General features: G+C 36.0%; 3 protein-coding genes across 4 annotated transcripts; 1 reads left to right on the top strand and 2 right to left on the bottom strand.

The window, feature by feature from the left end:
- LOC105158051 (surfeit locus protein 1) lies at positions 2,525-10,640 on the top strand. 2 transcript variants are annotated; one of them, XM_020692866.1, is made up of 7 exons: positions 2,525-2,793; positions 3,116-3,279; positions 3,519-3,571; positions 4,024-4,262; positions 8,975-9,146; positions 9,233-9,516; positions 10,438-10,640. In XM_020692866.1, the coding sequence occupies exons 2-7, from the start codon at positions 3,135-3,137 to the stop codon at positions 10,505-10,507; spliced, it is 963 nt and encodes a 320-aa protein (XP_020548525.1). In that variant the 5' UTR covers positions 2,525-2,793; positions 3,116-3,134; the 3' UTR covers positions 10,508-10,640. The 2 variants fall into 2 exon arrangements, with proteins under 2 accessions (XP_020548525.1, XP_011072971.1); XM_011074669.2 differs by having other exon boundaries at positions 2,526-2,793; positions 3,471-3,571.
- On the bottom strand, positions 12,149-12,499 carry LOC105158122. The gene has a single exon (XM_011074759.1). The coding sequence runs from the start codon at positions 12,497-12,499 to the stop codon at positions 12,149-12,151; it is 351 nt and encodes a 116-aa protein (XP_011073061.1).
- LOC105158050 (guanine nucleotide-binding protein subunit beta-like protein) lies at positions 13,716-16,075 on the bottom strand. Its single transcript, XM_011074668.2, has 2 exons — positions 15,101-16,075; positions 13,716-14,280 (listed from the first exon to the last, which is right to left on the bottom strand). The coding sequence occupies exons 1-2, from the start codon at positions 15,986-15,988 to the stop codon at positions 14,179-14,181; spliced, it is 990 nt and encodes a 329-aa protein (XP_011072970.1). The 5' UTR covers positions 15,989-16,075; the 3' UTR covers positions 13,716-14,178.

The following is a 16,075-nucleotide window of genomic DNA, read 5'->3' as shown; positions in this document are numbered from 1 at the left end:
GAGAATTGCATGGATAACCATGCTTTATTGTCTCATAACATCTTGATATCATTCCAAATGAGCAAGATGTCCTCCATATAAAGCACTAGGAACGCAATTGAGCTCCCATTGCTCTTTTTGTATACACAAGAGTCGAAGTTATTCTTGACAAAACTATAACCCTGTATGCCTTTGTCAAAATGTATATTCCAACTTTAGGAAAGTCCAAGGCTTGTTGGAACTCATGGAGTCCATCCTGGATCTCATAGCCTCAATCCACTTTCTTGAATCTATGTCCAATATCGTTTTTCCATATGTTTTTGGATCATTATGCAACAAACATCTCAGACCTAGAAACCCATACCTCTCAGGCTGCTGGGCTACTCTAGTCAACTTTCGGAGGATTAGAATATTGTTAGGAGAACTATCAGTATGAGAGATGTTGCCATATCCAGCTGAGGTGTCACTTCACTTGATTCCTTAAGGAACAACTCCTCAGGTATTTGCTGGAAAACTTTTTTCTAGGAACATTGTGTTTCTCAAAATATTTTTTTTTTATCCGGAGTAAAAAATAATACCTTGTAGTTTCTTTGGGATAACCGATGAACCTACACATACTAGACTTCGAGTCCAGTTGTCTCCTACTAGTCTGTTGACGTATATTGGGCTACCCCACACTCTAAGATATTTGTAGAATATAGATTTTCTATGCCATATCTTATATCGCGTTTGGGTTACAGCCTTAGAAAACGTCATATTTAACAACTTGACCATCATCTCAAGAGCATACTCGCAGAAGGACAAAGGTAAAATCAATTCAACAAAGTTCAATTCCTTCTTTTCATAAATGTCGTTCCAATTTTGGCATTCCAGGAGGAGTCCACTAATAGAGAACCCCATTCTCTTTTAGATACTCCAAGAACTTCACATTCAAATACTCACCACCTCGATCAGATCAAAGAGTTTTAATTTTGAGATTAGTTTGGTTCTCCACTTCATGTATAAGTTCCTCGGACCTTCCAAAGGTTTCAGACTTGTACCTCATCAGGTGAATACAACTATACTATAATTGATCATTGAAAAAAAGTTATGAAGTAGGCGAACCCAACTCTAACATACATATTTTTAGTGGCCCACAAATGTTTGAATGAATCAAATCCAACAAACTGTTGGCAAGTGTGGTTTGTCCTACAAAGGACTTCTTAGTCATTTCTCTTTCAGATAGAACTAGCAAGTTGGCAGGTTGTCCGAATCATATATTTCTAAATTTTGAGTCTACCAACTTTCTTATCCTATCTTCAAAAATATGACCTAGCTTACATGCTAGATCTGCATGTTCTTTGATTATCTATTTTTTGTTTGTTTTTGAGTAGTCATAATAGAATTATTTTGTGAACATAATAAAGACCATTATGCAAACGATCTAACAGATGTGCAAAATCATTCTCCATCAAACAGAAACAACTTTTATTGATAAAAAAATTTGAACTATATTTTTCTAATAAAGGAATTAACACAATATTTTTGATCACCTGAGGTATATGATAGCAATCTTTCAACTCCATCCTAACATGATCACTAATTGCTAACAGACTAGTTCTACAACTTTAGCAACAACAACCTTGTCGTCACCTAACTTTAGGACCATCCCACCTTCATTTAACTTTCCCATTTCTATATCACTTGTAAACCATTGCTGATGTGAGCTATAAGAATCACTATGTATTCAATCCACATCTAGTCACTATGTATTCAATCCACATCTAGTCATGCTATAAAAATAATGAATCATGCTTCTAAAGTAAAGCTAATCATATTAACATGCTTTATCAAATAAAACATGTTAAGCCACAAAACCACGAGTATCGAATTGAAATGTGATACCACTAAAAAGAATAGTATGTCCCGAAAAAATAATGAAAGTAGCAAAAGTCAAAATTAATCGAATTTAAAATCCAATCAAAGGTATGTACGCTTGATTTTTCTGGCGTTCAGTAAAAATGAATAAATAAAATATGCATAAACATTTTTGTGGCTTTAGGCATAATTCGAAAGAACTGATAATCTAACCACAAGATTATACTTTTTTGATTCTATTCTGATCGGCTACGCGCTTTGTTCATTCTTTGCATCTACGTTCACGAAGAGATCAACGTGGATCTCCTCTATGTTCATCCACACGAGATGTCTGAAAGCAGAATTCTCAACACCAGTCGCTATAAGAAAAGCAAAAGTTGCTTTACTATCAATTTTATCCCATAACAAGAACTTCGATGAAAATAGCACTATTTTAATTTTTTTTAAGATATTATTTGTTATATAAAAAATATATTTTATAATAATAAAAAGTGTGTTGAAACAACATCATCTGATCCTTTTGTAATAAATATTTATTGGTATAGCAAAAGAGTTTGACTCCAAAAAAGTTTATTCCCTCCAATTTTTTAATTATTAAATATATAAAAAAAATAAAAAGTTTTTAAATTACACTCCACATATCCATAAAAAAATTCTAAAAAATAAAATCCCTAAATTATGCCCAAATAGCGAAAATCCCAAAATAGCACAACCTTTTCAGTCGTTCATGACCACGTCCCTTTCTTTCCCTTGTATCCGTTCACCACCAAAATCAGTCATGGCAGTACTTCACCACCCAAATCCTAAAGACATCGCCGCCGCAAAATAATCGTACACCACCCCCGTCTTCGCTACAGCCGCAAAAACCGTGCACCACCACCGTCTTCGTCGGCTCCCCCACTGTCTTCGTTAGCTCCCCCACTGTCTTCTCCACCTCTTTTATTGAAGGAAACCCAGGTAAACAAGTATAAAAAAACCTGTTTTTTCTATCCCTTTTTTGTTTTTTCTGTTTTTATGGTTCTTGAGGATGAAAATCGCACAAACTCACACCCTTCATTTAGTTTCTTCAAGTAATCAGACCTCTATTAGAACATTAGGATTTTTTAGGTCTGAAATAATCGGCTTTTCTTGGGTTTGAAATCAAACTTTGAGGGTTTTTTTGGGTCTGAAATGCTGAAAAAGTGGTTGTAGAAATGGAAACTGTAGTTTGGGTGTTTGTTGTGTTGAAAGTCCAGTTCAGCAAATACTTGCTATAGATTTCCTTTTTTACTTGGCACAGGGAATGCATTTCGTTCAAGATGTCAGCAGCTTCCATCTCCAGGATCGTAGCTAGGAATCTCCGGCGGCGAGTAAACCCCGAGATCCGTTCCAAGTGGGTTCCACAATCATCCCTAATTTCTACTTCTGCCCAGTCCGCCTTCACGGCGCCTCAACCAGTACAAGGTTATATCAATTCTATTGCTTTTATTCTTTGTGGCATTTCAAGATTTAATGCATTTCAGTTTTTGAAGAATATTGCTACTATGTGAAAATGATTCTTCTTCTTCTTCTTTCTTTTCCCCCTATGGGATGTTCATTTGAAAATGATCTGCGCTTTTGGGATTTTCCCTTTTCTTGATGTACATGGATTTCAGAGAAAAGGGAGAGGTCAATATGGTCAAAGTTATTGCTTTTTGTACCAGGAGCCATCACCTTTGGCCTTGGCACTTGGCAAATCTTCAGAAGACAAGAAAAGGTTAGTTTTTCAATTTAATTTTTAATTGTTTGAATCTGCATTACTACTTGTTCTCTGCCAATACCCAGCCTTTGTTGGAATATATGTGGTTGTGCAGGTGATATTGAGTAGTTGTACTGGATTACTTTTTAGCTTTATTCAAGCAGCAGACTGTTTTTAACAAGTGGCAGATGTTTGGGTGTGAAAACAATATATGACAACCTAACCAGTAACAACTCAAAATTTCACAAAGTTTTAGAGTAATCCATTTTTCTTTAATAATCATAATCATATTATAATGCAAACCTTGGTACATTACTCGCCTCCGCGATGAATGCAATAAAATTTCTTGTGGATGAAGCTCTTAAAGATGAGGATTCACCAGATGTTGCAATTTGTTTTTCTTTTAGTTGAATATGAAATCTCCAGTAGAGTTGTTTTTATTTATTTACTAGTTATTCCGGTTTGTACAGATAAAGATGCTGGAGTACCGGCAGATTAGACTTGGGACTGAACCACTCAAGGGGAATGAGATTGTGCCTTCCAGCGGGAATTTCGATTCTTTGGAGTTCAGGAGAGTGCAGTGTAAAGGAGTTTTTGATGAGAAGAAGTCAATTTATATTGGCCCGCGTTCAAGGAGCATTTCTGGAGTGACTGAAAATGGATACTACCTCATAACTCCCCTAATCCCAGTACCCGGCGACCCTGAAAGGTAGGATTATAGTTGAAGTTTTGCACCAAAAAGGTTATTAACATTTATCTAACAGACTCTCCTTTGCTAAAACTTTTATGACATGAATGATATGTAGGAAGGAATAGACATTTACACTTAATGAAGAATATGCTTTGCATAGTTCAAAACTAGAAATTCCAGTCCCATAGGAATGGTCATTCATAAAAGTGTGGGATTTCTGGAGTGACTGAAAATGGATACTACCTCATAACTCTCCTAATCCCAGTACCCGGCGACCCTGAAAGGTAGGATTATAGTTGAAGTTTTGCACCAAAAAGGTTATTAACATTTATCTAACAGACTCTCCTTTGCTAAAACTTTTATGACATGAATGATATGTAGGAAGGAATAGACATTTACACTTAATGAAGAATATGCTTTGCATAGTTCAAAACTAGAAATTCCAGTCCCATAGTAATGGTCATTCATAAAAGTGTGGGACCAGTCGTTCTTTCCTTCACGCATGGTTTAGCTACTCCAAATGGAATAGGAATTTACTATTTTTTGTACTGCTAACATAACCTTTAATAAAGTTTATTTACAAGATTTGTATCCACAAATATTATATATTTTTGAAATACATTAAATATATAAAAGATTATATGTAAATCATATAATACATAATAATATTATGTTTCCATATACATATTTTAACCCATGCATAATATTTTATTTTATTTGTAGGGGCACTGATATTTATATTAAACTTCTGTAATGCATTCACATTTATGCATCATAGGATATTACATAATGCAACTTATTGATGTACTTATATGTTTGATAAACTTAATGCAACAATACAGATTAACTTTTTAATGGCAATACATGTTGTATTAAAATTCATGTACTTTCACATAAAAATATCTAAATATATATATATTTCATACATAAATGCATTATATTGTTATATACAATAATTAACATAATATATTGATACATATGTGTGGAACTATTTTCTATGTTTATTTTGGTATAACAAATATATATAATATTCTTAAATATGTTTTACCTAAATATATCAATATATAACATAAATAATTTAACTTTTTAAATATTTTATTAAGTATAATATAAAGCCTGTTACATTCTTGTATATATTTATATTTATTTTTGTCAAATATTTGCTATTATAATTATAAAATGTTATATAATATAATATACTATATATTGTTCTATATTCCCAATATGTACGCTATTATTTGTAAATGATAAATACTCATTAAATCTCCAAATATATGAAAACATCCAAAAAGTAATTTTCTAATATTATAATTGATTTAGTGTTTAAAATAATGTTTGTTATGAGATAGACTTTGTGCAATTTATTTGTTTATTTATAAATTTCATTATTATTTACCAGATGTATGAATAAAGTGTTTTGAAAAGTTTTGGTTCAATTTATTTTTTTATTCCTTTGGCATACCGATCATAGTAATGATATAATAAGATCATTCATTTTCGACCAAAATCACTTATGCATACCAATTGCCTCTTAATTGTATAACATAGTATTCAGCTTTCACGAGGCTATGATGCTATCATTTACTTAAATAAATGTCATAAATGTATCTGGTATTTGAAGAACATTTTCCTCTGGACTTAGTTTTAGTCTCTAATATTTGTCCCTTCGACATCTTTTTGATGAACCAATTTTTTATTATATATCCTAATAGGAATTAAATCAAATCAAGTTATTCATATAATCAGTTCAAGTTGATCACTATCAATCGGTAAAGGCTTGTTGAACTCAAGAAACCAAACTTCAACTAGCTTTTTTTGTTTTATAAGATTTGAAACTTGACTTGAGGTTGACTCGATTAGTGCTACACAAACTGGACTTGTATATGAATTAATTAAGCTCTTTGCATTTTGACTTATCTAATAATTAAACCAAATAAAAACACAATATGAAACTCAATAAAAAATCAAATCAAGCTTAAACACTATCTCATCCAACTTGCTCGATGCATTTACACCAATAGTCTCTAAAATATCAATAATTTTCGTCATGTCACATTTGTTATACTTTATTTTCATTGCGTTCGTCATTGAACCTAAGACTTCTTATGGTTGGTACTTTGTGCTTTTGATATTGGTTTTGGTTCCCTTCCTCATCCTTAATTGAGCAGCAATAAAGCATTATCTGTTCATATATAGATGAAGGCTGCCTTTCTTCTGATGTAGCTAAAAATCTTTCCTCCTGCCTTCATGACTACAAAATCCTTCTGTTTAAATTTACCATATGTACCAAAATTTCTTACCTTTAGGTTTTAGATTAAAACGATAATCTATTAGCAACGATTTTGTGAATTTTTTTTTGGCAAATAACCTAGTTGTCATTATATTTTTTCTTAAAGGATTACCCTTGGGCCCATGTTTACATCCTAGGATGGGATAAAAGGATGATAGATAAATGTGGGATTAAAATAGGGATTATTTTGGAGAGGATATTTTTATCCTCTATTTATTTAAGATGATAAAAATTGTGATTAGAATTTGTTAAAAGAATCCCATATTCATCTAAATGGATTAAAAACGTGATTGTTTAAGACTTTTATATATGCCCAAAGATAAAGACAAAAAGGCATGGATAGTGATTTTTGCGTGGTAAAAGCCCTTGCACATGGGCAAGAGGCACAATACTTGCACATGGGCTGGGTGGATAATAATCGGCCCAAAATGGGCTGGATTATAGTCTGCTGTTTATCCACATTTGGGGGGCACAATCCCGGTCCCAAACTTACCATCCTAGGCTGGACCAAATTGAAGTTAACTGAAATTTAGGGCTGGTTAGGCCGGATATTTGATCCTATCCAGGAAGGTAAACTAGGCCTTGGTCAATTTGAAACTTATATATGTAGTAGAATTGTCTCCATGAAAGGAAAAAAAAAATGTACTGAAGCACTAAAACAAAAATGAGCATTATGTAAAATGTTAGTCTTTTAAGCAAGAAAATTAGCTATTCACGGCCCTTTTGTCTTTAGTGTTTAGTCCTCCCAAATATATAGTAACTAACAATCATTCTTACATTTATAAAAGAAATTGACTTGGTTAAGTAATTCATTTAGTGTTGTAGGACTGAAATATAAACTAGGATGTGCCATAAAAATAATTAAATTTATTAAGTTTTTCTTTTTTCCTTTTTATTCTCTCGATTCCCTTTTTTTTTCATCTTCCAGTCCTTACCTTTTCTTTGGCCGCAGCGAATACCAGAATGATGGCAAGTTTTAAGGGGGTTGGGTGTAGGAAGGGAAGTTCATGTAGCAAAAGTGTGAGAAATGGATAGGAACAAAGAGGAGGAAGGCAGTGGAGGACAGGGAGGGAGGATAGCGGGGATGATAGGGAGAAAGGGAAGAGAAAGTGAGGAGCCAGTGATAGTTGTGAGGGAAAGGGAGGGCAGGAGAGAGGGTGGGACACAAAGGAGGGAGGTGGAGAGGGAGAGATCAAGAGAGAGGCGGTGCTGGCTGGTGGGAAAGGGGTAAACTAATTTAGGATTTCATAAGGTTGGGCATATTTGATTAAATCAATAAAATGTATATATACTAAGAGCACATTTTCAAGATCTGAGCACTTTCTATATAATTGCTGAGGGTAGACGGTGGGGTCCGGGGACAGGCCATTTGCGTTTAAGCTATTTAGAATTTTTAGAGCAATTGAAATTTTATTATGGATATGTTACCTCTTCATATACAAACAATTTAAGACAGCTAGGTGGAGTATGTTCATTTTAGAAATGATTGATATGTTCATTTCTAATTAAGTCAAGAACAAAAATGGTCAATGTTTTTTATCTTTTTTTAGCTGAGCAAACTTGAGGAAATATTCTGAATATGGAAGTAAGAGCTATTCCTGAAAGGAGGGGGGGGGGTTGAGTTCGAAATTTAGCACTGTAGAAAGATTTTTGGGTAAATGTAAATTTCAATGAAAGATAAAATGTAGCAAGTACAAGAACAACAAGCCTTCCCTATCACTATTACATTAGTTCGAGGCTATTTTCCCTAACCTATAATACAGAAGTTTGCAAGTTTTGTTTTAATTCATCACTCAATATTCTCAGCCTAACTTGCTCTATAATCTTCATTGCTAATCTATCTGCCACTGTTGATGTGCCTTGGAAGCGCCTCTTATTCCTTTCCAACCAAACGTGGTAGACTGTGGATACTAAGACTGTTCTAGATGCTGCATTGATGACATACTTACTTCTCCTTCTTCTTGTAGCTCATTCAATACCACACTGCCACTGAAAATGGGACCATTGAAACTGAATTTCTCTATGAAGTACAAGCAGACATCTAGTTGAATTAAGTGCAATGAAAGAACATATGTGGATGTGCCTCTACCTGTTGATCATCACACAGGACACAACATTGGCTACTCTGCTGACACCATGGTTTATCAAACATAGATAGCCTTTATAAGATAGCCAACCACAGAATAAAGAGATTACGTGCTATCTTGAAAGGACCCCTGAACAAAGTGCTCCTAAGCATTTTACCATTGTTGTGGCTGAAGCATTGTAGAAAGATTTATGCCATAAATGCTTTTAAGCACTCAACTTGTTTCATCAAATGTGTAAATAAATGTCCAATCACGTGTTCTCTTAAGTTGACTTTCAGAATTTTAAATTTTCTCAGATGCTGTATTAAACTATGTTGTACTTGTGTATCTTGAGCATCTAAAACTTTTTGCAGTATACAATCACCTATTCTAGTCAATAGAGGATGGGTCCCACGGAGTTGGAGGGATAAGGCTATAGATTCTTCAGCAGATGAACCACTTTCAAGTAGCTCATCCACCATCAATCAAGAGAGCGCAAAAACTTCTTGGTGGTGCTTTTGGTCTGCTAAGCTGGAAGCTCTTGAGGTTTTAAATAATGTTCTTGCACCTTTTCATTAAGGCTAATGGATATTGTCAATGTGAATTACATTTCATTATATTGAAGCTGACAGGAGCCCGGCCCATCTGTCATCCCTGTTGATGTGATTGGAGTTATACGGGGTAGTGAGAAGCCTAGCATATTCGTTCCAGCAAATGATCCCAATGCATCTCAGTGGTTTTATGTGGATGTTCCAGCAATTGCTGGTGCTTGTCGACTTTCAGAGAATACACTCTATATTGAACATATCAATGAGAATGTTAATCCAAGCAGCCCATACCCCATTCCAAAGGATGCTAATACACTAATTCATAGTTCAGTGATGCCACAGGACCATCTCAACTATATGCTAACATGGTACTTTACCTTAACTTATTGCATGTACATTGTGTACTTGTTGCATCATAATTGATTATTTCATTAGCTTGATAGTTCCTTTAGTCTCTCGCCCCCCTTCCAGCATATGCTGATCAAAGTTTTCAACTTATTTGTCATTATGTTCTGTGCATGATTCCTTCTTGGTGAGATCTGGTTGTACAAGCATCAAATAACGTTTCCTAGTATCAATGGTTAATAAACTGTAAGGTTCAGAATTGCTAAAAGCCCGAGAAGTTACCAGCTAGGTAAAATGTGGAATGAGCTGCAATATGATGCACAACTACATGATTTTTGGACTTGTGCCTCATTGTTTTGGTTCAAAGGTTTCATGATCACTATTGTGCTCTATTCAACATCTTCAATTCTTTATAAGCATGCTCATTATAGTTGTGAATGCTCTACATGCCTGTCTTTTTAGCTAAAGAATGATTAGGAGAATTGGAATCAGATGATCGTGGTCTCCTTTCTACTATTGATGTTTTCTCAGAAACGATACTGTTTCTTATTGTCTTGACTCAAACCTCTGTTGGCAGATGTTGATTCATAAGCAACAAATAGTTATTTCTTTCCGGGTTTTGTGCCTGAGTACATAAGGTTCCCTTCAACTCAGTGAACTCACGGTTTTAGTTATAAATGCCCTGATATCCTCCCTACTAATTTTTCCAGTCTTGCGTTATCTTTTCTCTTTTTATACTTCAGACGGAATGGATCTTACCAAAGAAAAACTAGAAATAGATACCCTTTTTAAAAGCTCGGATGAACTAAAACTTCAACCATCAGTTACTTCGTCGGAATCCACTTTCATTATAGATACACTAATCTTCGGCTCTTGCTTTATTGTTCTTGTGCTCCACCTTTGAAATTAATCAACAGTTTTCCTAATATAGATGTTGTGTGCAGGTACTCTCTATCAACTGCAGTAACTTTCATGGCTATTAAGAGACTGAAACCCAGAAAGAGTAGGAGATAGCACATTCTTTCTTGTACCGATTGACATATCTCTGATCAGGTGGATTTGTAAGCTCAAGCCGTAGTTTGCTGTGAGTGCTTGCACTCCTCACGGCAATGCTGGTTGAATTCAATCAAAATCTTGTGTTTCCAGCCTTTTCATGCCAAAAATTACTCTGGACAATGACATTATTGCTCCATCTGGTTCTGCTGAACTAAGATTATAGAAGCAAAGGGCATCATCAACGATGATCTTCAAAACGAAGTTGCATTTTTATAACTTAACATATCGGTGAAGTGGTTAATAAACATTTTAGCCCCAAAGAGTACTTTGTTAATCTGATGGTGGCTTGGATTTTGTTTCGCTCCTTTGCTGTTTTTGTTCATTAGGTGGTAGGAGTGTTTGATGCCTTGTTTGTGTGAACAATGTTCTGGTATTGGTTTTGGTTCAATATAAGTTCATCGCCTGTTATTCCGGGAAAAAAAAAATGACCACAATTTTTTCTTACCGTCTTTATAGAATTCGTGTGTCCTTTTCTTTATACCTCTTCTCCTTGTGGAGCTGTATTGTGCTCAATTTTTGACATTGCCCCCAACAATTGCTTAATTTGAACCATGCATATGAGTTTTAGTAAATGAGATCTAGGGTTAAATTACAATTCACGTTTGTTGTAAACTAGTGTGAATATTGACTATATGCTTCTTCTTGTAGTACAAGTGTAAATTACAACGTAGTTTTACTATTTGAAAAATTATAAATTTCTTGTTGATTTAAATGGTTATTTAACGATGAGTGAATTCCGTTCGCTATTGTTAGATTTCATCTAATTTTTGTATTGAACGGACTACGATATCTTTTTGCACTATAAATTAATATTTTATATTTTCTTTTATAATTTTCAAAATATTTATATGACTAATATTTCCTACAGAATATTTATTTAAATCCATCCTGATTCTTTTTACATTTTTTAAAATATATATTTTATTATTGTTGAAACATTTAAGCAAGGGTAAAATAGTAATGTTCGTTTTACCGTTTAGGGAATATATAACTATTTTTTGTTTGGAGAAAGTATTTATGAGTTTTCAAACAATAAGAAAGTATTTATAATTATGTTCTAAAAGCAGGTGTAATTTAGAGAAACAAGTATTTTTCTAAATTTCTCTACTCAAAAATCTAAACAACATTCCACATTGACACCCCCATTATATTTTGAACATATTACATATTCAAATGAAATAAGATAATATGCAAAAGTCATAAATGTTTAAGTAAAACTTGATAATTTTGAAAAAAAAAAAATTACATAATCAAAAGTTAAAATAATTACATCGAGATAATTCAAATTAGCACATTTATTCATCATCGTTCCATTAATGACATTCCATTGGTGTAATCCATGTCATATCGTATTATATTATTTAAAATGAAAATCAATCAATCTTTCTATATCTCTCCTACGTGTCTAGTAAATTAGTTTTGATTTAATTTACCACATAAGACTTATTTTTATAAATGAAAATAGTTAATTACATTAATTTTTTTTATTAATACTTTTCTTTTCTTTTTTTTTTTTTTTTCTGATGGGAAAACAACGTTCATTCCTCAAAGTAAATCAAGAGTAACAATGTCCATAATTGCTTGTGGAAGAGTAGATCCCTACGATGCAGAAGAAGAAGCAGATTTGGCCAAGGCATGAGCATCTGCATTACAAATACGTTTAACGAAGCTAAAAGACCAAGAAGAAAAGGCACCAACAGTCGCCTGAATGTTAGAGACCAGTGTCCCTACTACGGAGTAATCCTGATTCGGGGACTGAAGTTTAGTAATAAGAGTTGGGCAATCCCCTTTTAAGATAACAGATGACCATCCTTGTGGGATTGCTAGTTGGATAGCTTCCAAAGCCGCCCATGCTTCGGCCAATTCGTCGTGCCTGACTTTGTTCATTCTGCGTGATATCCATGCAATACAGCTGCCATACTCATCTCGAGCTACCACTCCAATTCCCATAGCTTAACCTCTGTCTGAAATTGCTCCGTCAAAATTGAGTTTAACGACTCCTGTAGGGGGACCCGCCCAGCGAGGGGCACCCGTACGGAGCTGGTTAACTGCGTTCTCACAGTTCTATTTAAGAAAACTCAATGTAGCGAGTTGCAAAGCACACTACTTGGTCCGGGGATAAACATTTTCCTTGCATAAGTCTGGAGTTTCTGCAACGCCATAGAGACCAACATAAGCAGAGAAAGAACTCAAACTCCTTTCCCGTTAACAAATCTGCTACATGTGACAGCCAAGAAATGAAGGATTGGTATCTCTTGAAGATCATATCCGACTTAAAGTTTGAACCACCCCAGACCTGACGGGCAAAATGGAACAGCAGTATAGCATGGAGACATCTTCCTCGGTGTAGCAATGCGGGCGCATAGAAGATGTTTCCTGGATTCTCCTATGGAGGTTCGAGCTTGTGGGAAGAACATTAAGGCAGGCGCATGTGAAGATCTTAACCTTACCTAGGACATTTGCTTGCCAGAGTTTCCTCCACCAAAACCTGTTCAACCAGCCTATCACTACAAGATACTTCCACCTCTAACTCGAACGCAAGATGATATGCACTGCAATCACGTTAGTGGAGTAGTGCCACACAATGAGATCGTCCCCCCCTGATTGGCTAACTGGAATGTTTAAAATAATGTCTGTAGTCGGAAGGAATAAGTCCTCCACCTTAGTCACGTTCCAATCATTACTTGTAGGATCGATGAGGACAGCTACCTTGAAGATCCCCGGGCTGTTGAGGGCGAAGTAATAGGCTAAAAGAGCGAGGTCTAGGAATCCATGGGCCCTCCCAAATTCGAATAGAGTAGCCCGATCCTACCCTCCATCTACAACCTGAAAGTGGTAGAGGTTGAGCAGTCAACAGACTTCTCCATGTGAAGTAGGGGCGGTATCCCAGTTTTGTTGTAAAGATATTGCCATGAGGGAACTATCTTGCACGAAGAACCTGACAGCGAAGGCTATCAGGATTTTTGAGTAATCTCCACAATTGCTTGGCAAGCATAGCCACATTGAAAGAAAGAAATCAAATTAGGGAAGGAGAAATAAAATGAAAGAAAGGCAAAAAACAGAAGTAAAAGATAAAAGGAAAATTAGAAATAAATTAAGATAATAACACACACTTTCCGTTAGAAGTTACTCCAGACGCAGTGCAGTGCAACCTCTTTTAGTAACATGGGAAGAAAAGTGCAATTTTGCATTATGTCCAATATTTTTTGTTTGGGTACAGAATTTAGGATACACGGAATATAAAGTTCCACACATTACAAAGGTCCAGGTCACTTGGATACTGCACTCTCTTCTCCTTTTTATCCACCTATTTTGACCAAAGTAGCACCTACATCACCCTGTAAAACTAGTGTAGATCCAGCTGATGAAACAAATTATCTCAAGTTCTGTGGAGATTCAGATACGGCTATCGAACTTCATTCATGAATGCCAAGAACTAACGTCTGTAAAATGCCAAACACCTCTAAATTATGCAGAACTGGGATTAACAGTCTGCAGCAAAAAGATTGTACCTAACAAGAATAATCAAATCTAAAATGCCCAAGGCCCCAAAACAAATAAAACACAGAATACACAATCCTTCTGTCAATTCAACTTAAATCTTAAGATAACTATCAGAAAATGTGTTCCTAGTAACGCCCGATACCCCAAACTCGTACAACACCATCTGTATAACCGCTGAAAAGGGTGCTTCCATCTGCACTCCAGTTGAGACAGGTGCAATATATTACCTACAACAAAATTTTGAGAACATTAGATAGTTTTCTCACAAACCATTCCTACAGAAGATGCATACAATTTATCTCTGCTTTTGCAAGTTACCACTGAAGTACTGACACCATAAAATTCTGTTATCACTCGCATCTTTGATGCAACAGCAGGTGAATTATTAAATAAAGCACATAGAAACTATCTGCTTCTGTTAAAGACAATTAGTGATGTCAAACTTAATCTCCGGGAAGTTTTAGATATGCATATACCTTACTTCAAATATAACTGCAATAAGTGGATGGAGCTTTATAATCTCTAGAGATAAAGGCCTATAATGCAGCATACCATTTAAATGGCAGCCTCAGTTAAGAGGCAAAACACAATTGCAACAGCCAGAAGATTAGCGTAACCATAGTACCTCACTCTTGTATAATAAAACATAATATGTTGGATTTCATATGATCAAGACAATGAATAGATACCGCAAGCATCAAAGAATAGCCCGGAATGTAAATTATGTAGAAGTGTACTAGAAGGAGAATGCATAATGTCATAGCCATAAATCGAGCAGTCAGCACTTGACCAGAAGGGAAAAAATGCTATCTTATCATGGAGAAGGAGACACAAAAAGCACAAACAAAAACTAAATGAATAAGTGAACTCCAAACAAACAGAGGGGCAATTCACTGTTAGCAGCAAAAGAAACTCAAAAAAGCATGAATCACTCTGTAACTGACAAACTCGAAATGAAAAAATAACCCACAAATCTAGACAACAATAAAACACATCATGTAACAAAATTTATCCAATAGTACCACTAACTAGTGAAGAAAAATGTACCTTGGTTTTTACAGCAGCGGTTTGGTCAGTTCCATCTTTCGCAAGGTCGCTCTCCTGCTTCAAGTCCACCTTCAGATCAACAACAACACTCTTGCTCTCCAGATCCCATATCTTAATGCTAGCCTCGGTTGCGGCGCAAAGCCAGTATCTATTAGGGCTAAAGCAGAGAGCATGAATAATTGACCCCGCATCCAAAGAGTACAATCTCTTCCCTTCCGCTAAATCCCATAGCAAAATCACCCCATCTTTGCCACCACTAGCGCACAAAGACCCATCAGGCGACACGGCCACCGTGTTCACATACCCAGAGTGGCCAGACAATGTCGACCGCAGCTTGCAATTGGTCAAATTCCAGACCTTCACAGTCTTATCCCAGGAGCCGGACACAATGGTGGGTTGCAGAGTGTTGGGGGAGAATCGAACACACGAAACCCAGTCGGAATGCGCGTCTTGATCTTGAATAGTGTATTTACACTCTCCAAGAGTGTTCCAGAGTTTGATTGTCTTGTCGCGTGACGCCGACACGATCTGCCGGTTGTCGACGGAGAAGGCGACTGAGATGACGTCTTTGGTGTGGCCCACAAAGCGACGGGCCGTGACTCCGGTTTGCAAGTCCCAGAGGCGAAGCTCGCCGTCCCAGGACCCGGATAGAGCGAACTGGCCATCGGAAGACAGGACAACGTCTTGCACAAAGTGACCGTGGCCAGTCAAACGGCGGCGTGCGACGCCGTAGGACTTTTCCTCTTTGGTCAGAGCCCACAAAATTATGGATTTGTCGCGGGAAGAGGTGACGATCATGTCGGAGTTGTCGATTGGGGTGGCAATGGCCGTCACCCAATCGGTGTGGGCTCGCAATGTGCCGCGGAGGATGAGCTGTTCCTGCGACATTGCTACTAACGCGTTCCCTTTGAGGAGGTTTTCGAGGAGAAAAGAGGACGAAGAGTATACGTGTTAAGCCTGAGTATATATATAGGA

The sequence above is a fragment of the Sesamum indicum genome, linkage group LG3 (genome assembly GCF_000512975.1).
Source record: "Sesamum indicum cultivar Zhongzhi No. 13 linkage group LG3, S_indicum_v1.0, whole genome shotgun sequence".
NCBI lineage: Eukaryota > Viridiplantae > Streptophyta > Magnoliopsida > Lamiales > Pedaliaceae > Sesamum > Sesamum indicum.
Note: the sequence above shows the minus strand (reverse complement) of the source record. Positions and strands in the feature narration are given on the sequence as shown.